This window comes from Maniola hyperantus, chromosome 27 (genome assembly GCF_902806685.2).
Source record: "Maniola hyperantus chromosome 27, iAphHyp1.2, whole genome shotgun sequence".
Taxonomy (NCBI): Eukaryota; Metazoa; Arthropoda; class Insecta; order Lepidoptera; family Nymphalidae; genus Maniola; species Maniola hyperantus.
Window position 1 is genome coordinate 5,155,208 of NC_048562.1, and position 8,361 is coordinate 5,163,568.

Here is an 8,361-nt window from a genome sequence, read left to right on the forward strand (position 1 = left end):
ACAGACAGACAACAAAGTGATCCTAATAAGGGTTCCCCTTATAAGATCACTTTGTTGTCTGTCTGTTTTTGCTTTTGAGAATAGAATAAACCATACAAGTGCGAGTCAGATTCACTACCGATGGATCTTCTCCGGGTTAATATCTGGATTTCAAGCAAAATATGAAGCTTATATATAGATATATAGATATATTAGTCAGGCAGATTTTTTATTATTTACTATAGGCAAACGTTTGACTTCAGTCACACCTGATGGAAACTGATGATTTGCATGATGGGATGCGTCTAGAAGATGTCTATTCACTCTTGTTTCAAAGATACATGGATTGTAATTGGTAGGAATAGATCGCGGAAGAGTATTCCAAACCTTAGCCAAGCGTATGAGGGATATAGATAGGGTCAATAATTTTGGGGCATTTTTCTTTCAGAAGCAGTTTCCGAGTCCCCGTGAGGCGGTCGGTGCAATATTTTGACCAATTTTATAATAAACGAACAATGTATGAATTGGTTAAGATATTGCATCGTCTGCTTTATGGGAATGCCTTCAAGGATGCTGTTGCGTTCGTGCTGTTTTTGTGTGTTTGTGCCTGTTTCTCTGTTTTGTGTATTTTATGTTTGTGTCTGCTTTGTTTGCGTTTATTTTATTTCTGTTTTTGTAACTGGTTTTTGATAGTGTGTTTATTATTAGTTATTAGTAAATTGTGTGTATTCGTGCATTATTTTGATTGATATTAGGTATTTGACTGATAGTGATTGAAAAATAATTGTGTATTTGTATTTTTCCTTTTTATGTTTGTGTCGTTAATGTTTCATTTCATTCTTTATTTCTTTTTGTGTATCTTAAATGAAACTTAGATTTTTTTAAACTCTTTAAAGCATAAAACGTATTGAAGTACCTAAGTACCTACCTAATGTCAAATAATACGCTTATTTTTCTCTGTTTGGTACAGTTTGTTTTGCAATTTTGCGTCAATAGTAACAAAATGCTTTATCCAGACTATAATACACGAACGGATTATGTATTCACAAATAAATTGATTTGATTTGATTGCCTAAAGAAGTCAAAAGTCAAAATCATAATAATATTATTGCTTCAGAGAAAACACCTATAGGTTAACTATTTTTCTTTTCTTTATATATTTATATACATTTTTATGGCTTAGGTCCACGCACCAGAAGGCCCAAGAAGCCTCCCGGAGACACCACTCAGACGGATGAAAAACGACCGAGAACTGCATTTTCTGGACCACAGCTTGCTAGACTAAAGGTACCTAATAATATTATAACTGATAAAGTTACCAAATATGAAAAAGTATCCTTAATAATATGGTCACTGTTCAACTGATATTCCATTATTTAGAACGAAATTAAAATTCCAATTCTTATTTTTAGTAAGATAAAGTTCTCCTAAGATAAAGTTTACACGGATTGGTTGTTACTACTTATAAGATTATAGCTTAAGTAGTAGTAGTTTTGCTTTAACGGTGAAGGAAACCCTCGTGAGGAAACCTGCATGCCTGCGAGTTCTCCATAATGTTCTCAAAGGTATGTGAAGTCCACCAATTTGCACCATTCTCATTATTGCAAAAGGTTAAGATGATGATGATAAATCTCAAAAATTTTTTTGAGAGGTCATACAAATACATCAATCTTTGAGTATACTACTAAGTATATTTAGTGATTTTTTTTTATTGAAACTATTACAATGGCACCATTCCACGCGGTATAAGAAGTTGGAAAACGGTAACATGATTAAGAATTAGTTTGTATCTAATCTAAAAATACAACTAAGTAGGTACATCCAAATTTTCGAAGCCATAGTTCAAATAAATTATTTTGTCCACAGCATGAGTTTGCTGAGAACCGGTACCTAACAGAAAGAAGACGTCAGGCCCTCGCAGCAGAACTTGGACTAGCTGAGGCGCAGATCAAGATCTGGTTCCAGAACAAGCGAGCCAAGATCAAGAAGGCCTCAGGCCAACGCAATCCCCTGGCTTTACAGCTCATGGCACAAGGGTTGTACAACCATAGTACCATACCATTGACAAAAGAAGAGGAAGAATTAGAGATGAAGGCAAGGGAAAGAGAACAGAGTAGGCAATGAGATTATTGATAGTAACGAATGGTTTAAGTAATGCTAATAGCAAAACTATAAAGGTTTGACAAGTAGGTGAAACTTTTGATGACAAAGAAAATGTCAATGAAGTGAATGAACAGACAAAGTCAGATGTAAGAAACGCTGGGCGATTTCTTAAAACCTGCATCAATCATTATTAATCTCATTTGTGATAATAAGCTGGATTTGTGCTATTCTTGTTGCAACAATGCATTGTAGCCAATAGGGAGCGAGCGTCAACCAATCAAAGGTGATTGCGATCGTGACATTGTAGCTGATGATTGACAAATACATGAAAGATATTAAAGTATCCGTAATAGATAAAGAAAAAGTTGGAGTGAAATAAATAAAGTAAGAGGTTTGAAATAACTGACAGAGAGAGGAAAAATAAAACTTTTGATGATAAAGATAATAGTCGAAATGAAAAAAGCAAAAAGATGAAAAAAGGTATTAAGAATGATAATGAGAAGGACAGATTCTAAGATTTTGCTGTTGTATTTAGTATTTATGAAGACGGTCTCAAATTATAAGAATATAAGAATCAGCTCCTTCATTATTATAGGAAATAACGAATTCAAGAAATTGAACGAAAGAAAAATTAATATCTAAATTAAAGTAAAGATTAAAATTTTAAATTGAGTAAAAAAGAAAGAAATAAATGACAATGGAATTTATTAGAATTGATTTTGAGTAAAAGACGGTGAAGGAAAATATCGTGACAAAACCTGTACGGCTGAGAGTTCTGCATCATGTTCTCAAAGATGTATGAAGTTTGCCAATGCACATTTCACCAGCGTGATGGACTTTAATATAAATATTTGTCATACCAAGAGGAGACCCGTGCTCAGAAGTGCGTGCCCAGTAGTGGGCCAGCTATGGGTTGAGACTTGAGATGATCATAATTGTGAAAGGAACTTGAATATAAGGCTCTCTATTTAGTGAAGAATTGCAAACATAGTATATAAATAATAATAGACTTTTTGAATGAAGAAAGTGTAAAAAGTGAACGTTTTAGTGTAAATTAATAATCAGGGAAGTTCTAATTTTGTAAAATCTAAAATTTAATCTTTGTATCATTTTAGATCAGTGTCAATCTTTATAACAAGTAAATTATTCAAGGGGCGGACCAACAAATTCCTGAAAGGCCGGCAATGCATTGGTGGTTCCTCTGATACTGCAAATGTTTATGGGCGGCGGTAATCACTTAACATCAGGTGACCCGAAAATATGGTCAAATACAAAAGTATGTGAATTCTGCATATTCGTACTTGGCCAGCAGCGTGGTATGCTATGTCTTGACCCTCATTCGGGGAGTAGACCTGTGCTCATTAGTGAACTGGCGATGGATTGAGATGATGATGATGATGATAAACAAAAACAAAACAATTTTACGATAATTCGTACTAATAAGGATTAATTTAGAACTTCTCTGATAATTATTTATTTGTTTAAGGTATAGATGTTTAAATAAAAAAGGACATTTAATGAACAGGTCTGTACAAAGTCATTTAAGTCCAGGAGGCTATTTAGTCGTATAAAATAAAGAGGTACCGCAGACTACTGATAAATAATAACAGTTGGACCGATAAAATCGCCGGATACAAAATAAGACTTCTCTTTAAGAAGATTGTTGTTCCAGCACTCCCTATACAAACGGAGTTTCATTCTTATTTATACACTCTCTATAAATTTATATATGTGTGACTAGTTGTAAAAAGATTTGAATTATGACTATCAAAATATTTTTTTACGAAAATCTGGAAAACGTCAGGCACAATTTTGTTTGAGCCGGTCTACAAATTGATTGATTAATATTCAATTAAGCTTTAAAAGTACGCTTGAAAGAAATTCCTTTTGACGCTTCGCAAAAAGGCGGCCCTACAAAAATTGGAGAAAGGTCTGCATGACAAACTATCCTTAATTATTTTTTTCTTGTCATTTATCTGCAATCAGTCGGGGGACTATAAGCAGATTATTTGTGCTAATTTGGTATTGAAGAACGAGCGAGCCATTGCTCCATCAGATGTTGAGCACATCAGCTCGTTTTAATCTTTTTACTCTAGGGGCAGCTAGAAGTGAGTTGGCAAGTGGGTTTAGATGCTTGGCAAGGCGAACTTTGTGTTCTACTATCTTTAATAGATCCGATTTTTGACTGAGAAACGGATAGAACGTTCAACTGAACACAACTAGTTAAAGCAGATGACACTGTGTTGAGACATAAGGTCTTAAAATCGGATAGTCTAAAATGATCCATTGAAAATCGGCAACCAACAAAAATTGTTAGTCTGTGTTACCTCAAAATAAATTTGTTAACACCATCTTCAAAAGCCATTTTTCGATTCATGATTATATAAGGCTGTAGCTCGATTTCGTAAAATTTGCATCAATCATTATTACAATCGCAATTGTTCTGATTGGCTGAATGTATAGTATTGTTGTTACAACAATGCATTGTAGCCAATAGTGAGCAGGTATCAACCAATCGGAGGTGATTGCGATCGTCACATTGTAGCTGTCATTTTACCACAATCGAGCAGCTGTTTTACGTTGGAGCAACAATATGCTACAATGCGGCATGCCATAAATGGACATCAATTAATCAATGGAAGCATTAGTTTTAGTTGCATGCGGCAGATTATTTTATGCCGAGACAACAACGTGTTGTTGAGTGGATCCACAGGCACAACAGATCTCAGAGGGCGCCACAAGAGGTCCGGCCAATGTCAAATTAAAATTGACATTGGCCCCGATTCTCTAGTCTCTCTCTAAACTAAATTTAGAGTATCTGCATCCTTTTCTTTTTACTAATGCTAAAAAAGGAACGGAACATGACTTTCACATTTAATGACTCTAAATTTTAGTGCACAATACAAATTTAAACAGTAGGTTCGCGAGTGCGTGCTAAAATCACGGGTTTTACCATCTAAAAATTAAATTTAGAAATGTCAAACTGCTTCTGTCCTTTTCATATTACAATAGTAAGAAGAGGGTGCGAATACTCTGAAATTAGGTTGTGCTTATAATCGGTGCCATTGTTTGTTTTGTATGCTAGCTTTGCTAAGAACTGTTGATATCGATACAATATACGATTGTTTCGTTTATTATTACAGATGTAGTAGCTGGAAACTCGTACAATTAAAATTATGGCGTTTGACAGCTCAATATAGCCGGTTCCATAGATGATAATAGGTATGCTCCTCCTCTATGGCCGGTTCGCTTATGCGCCACCTGTCGGGATAATTATTGGCAGTGTGGATCCTCATTGGACGCAATACGTTATAAGTCCCGCAAATTGCTATTGCGCTGGAACCATGTCTCATTAACATCGAAATGACGTCAGCCGAAATAAAAATATACCATCAACTCGAAACTTCAGTCTAGTGCTGACGTCACTAAAATGCCGGCCACCCGCATTAGCAATTTACGGGACTTATAGTAGTAGTAGTATTAGTACAAGAGTCGGACAACAATTCTTGCTCTACATTTTAAAATTATTGTACCATGTGGCCTTGTGGCATGCCGCAGTATCGCACTATGTTGCTCTGGCGTAAATGAAGCTTTACTAGCATAATAAGTATTTATTTAAAAAAAACTAATCTGATATTATGATATTATTATTTTTGTAATTTCTTGCCACCAGTCAAAACTCTTAACTAAATACATGATATTATTATGTAAGTAAATCGTTAAAAATTAGTGTAATGTCATTGATTGACTTGTAAAAAAGTGTTAAAAATAATGTGTAAATAATAACCTCGAAGCAGATCTTAACAGTTTTTAAGTTATTTATTGTGCAATGTAGCAGTATTAGTTGAAATTAGGTATTGGAAATATTTTTAAGAACAGCTCTAGAAACTACATTTTTATAAGATTTCATCTAAGAGAGTCACTAAACGGGGGACTCACACCGAAAATTAAGTGGTACTGTGACCTAAAGGTACTCAGAGCGCGATTCCCAGAGGGATAGATAAGTAGATAGATAGATGGATAGAAAGATCTATCTAAACGTTAGGTAAATTATGACACAAAACATTACATAAGAAAATAAAGAAATAGAGAAGTAAACTGTGCAAAGTCACTTTAAGAGAAATTAAAACCTATATTAACGAGGTAAAAACCTAGTTAATAAATAATGATTGAAAACCCACAAACGGACGGAAAGGAGACAAAATTAAAAAACAATCAGTTGAAAGTTTGTATTTGTAAGAAATAAAATATTACAAACTTGTTTCATTAAGAAAACAAATAAATATTTAAAGTATAATACACCAACCTGCCTAAAACTGTAAAAAAGTTAATTGTCACAATTCTCCGTTGTATTTTCAACTCTTCGCTGTATTGTATGTAAACTATGTGCTTTGTGTATTTCTATTTCTCCGATTTGGCGTATCGGAGAAACATAAATACACAAAGCACATATACATTTTTAATGAATATTTTTTAGCACAGCTTAGCTTACTGCCGTACTCAGAGTCGCTTAATTGTTACTTAAGTTTAGTTCAAAACGAGACAGAGCTATATCTATCACATAAATCTGTCTCGTTTTAACTCAATCTTAAGTAGGTACTGTTTAAGTACGGCGGTTAGACACATTTTTTAATGTTACTTAAGACTATTTTCAATACCAAATAACTAAGTATAGCGATTTATAAAAAAGTATTAAAAACAATTTAGAAAATAATCTTTTGGTTGTTTTTTTTTCGTCACATCGGCTTTGCCTTTTGCTAACTCTACTAAGTCAGAGAGTAATTTAATACTGGTAAGTATTTTTAGAGTGTTAATCAGTATTCCCCTTATTATAAATTATCCCTTATCAGTATCCTTATTATAAATGCGAAAGTGTGTTTGTTTGTTGGTTTATTGATTTGTCCTTCAATCACGTCGCAACGGTGGAACGGATTGACCTGGTTTTTTGCATGGGTGTAGATAAGATAGACCTGGAGAGTGACATAGGCTACATTTTATCTCGGAAAATCGAAGAATTCCCACGGGAGTTTTGAAAACCTAATTCCACGCAGACGAAATCGCGGGCATCATCTAGTTCTTTTATAATTTCCATATAAGTCAACGGGAAGTACCCCATAGGTTTATTGATTCCCTTGACGGGTTTTGACAGACAGGCAGACAACGAAGGGGTTGCTTTCTTCTCTGGTGGTACGATACCCTAAAAGGTCGGCGAAAAACAGTTACCTAAGTACAAACTGAGGAATGCGAAGAAAATCTTTAATTAAAACTGAAAAGAAAAATTCGCACCCTTGAACGGGCACCCTTTGATGAAAATAAAACACGAATAAAAAGCGCGCCGTGACAACGGGGAATCGAACCCGCATTCCCGATTCGCGCCGCCGCAAAAATTTCAATAAAATACGCAAGGGTGTAAAATGTGTCAAGGGGTGCAAGGGTGAGGCGATTTAATATCAACAATGGTTCAATGGCGACTTCTTATTGTAAAAGTCCCGCAAATCGCTAATGCGCGTGGCCGCCATTTTAGTGACGTCAGCACTAGACTGAAGTTTCGAGCGGAAAATCAAAGAGTTCCCACGGGGTTTTTGAAAACCGAAATACACGCGGACGAAGTCGCGGGCATCAGCTAGTACCCTTATTTATAGTGCATACATTTTGAAAAAGGACTCGCCGTATTTACTCTATGTGTAAAGTAGGTAGTTATGTCAAAAGTAGATACGATTTCAGTCCATAATCTAAAGGGTAAACCAAAACCGTACTTCTGATATTATAAGTAAGTTGACCACTATAGTTGACACATATAGTGAGATCTATAGAGCGCACTCTGGCTTAGCTTAGACTTAAGACAGAGTTAAAACGAGACAGAGCTATATCTCTCACATAAATCTGTCTCGTCTGAGCCTGAGTCTGAGCAAAGTAAAAGTGCGAAATTTAGGTTTTCAAAAATCCCGTGGGAACTCTTTGATTTTCCGGGATAAAAAATGTCCTTCCCCGGGAAGTCCCATACCAAATTTCATTAAAATCGGTTGATGGGCCGTGAAAAGCTTGCAGACAGACAGTCGCATTTATAACATTAGTGTGGATTTATCAAACTCTAAACTAAACTAGTTGAAACTAAATCGTAAACACGTGTTCCAATAAAATAAACTAAGGGAGGGCTGGAGCCCTCCCGATCGCGGACAGACAGGGCCACTTCCACGGAGGAATTCCGAGCACTCCCTATACTTGGACTACATGGTGGTGGTCTTCCTGGGCTTTGAACATTTTGGTCTAACTAATAGA

At 35.3% G+C, this 8,361-nt stretch overlaps 1 protein-coding gene across 1 annotated transcript; it reads left to right on the plus strand.

Annotated features, from left to right (window-relative positions):
• The first annotated feature begins 537 nt into the window (after nucleotides 1–537).
• Nucleotides 538–6,754, plus strand: LOC138404341 (homeobox protein invected-like). Its single transcript, XM_069508055.1, has 3 exons — nucleotides 538–559; nucleotides 1,163–1,266; nucleotides 1,846–6,754. Exons 1-3 carry the CDS (start codon nucleotides 538–540, stop codon nucleotides 2,101–2,103), a joined length of 384 nt encoding a protein of 127 aa, XP_069364156.1. The 3' UTR covers nucleotides 2,104–6,754.
• The last annotated feature ends 1,607 nt before the right edge of the window (nucleotides 6,755–8,361 follow it).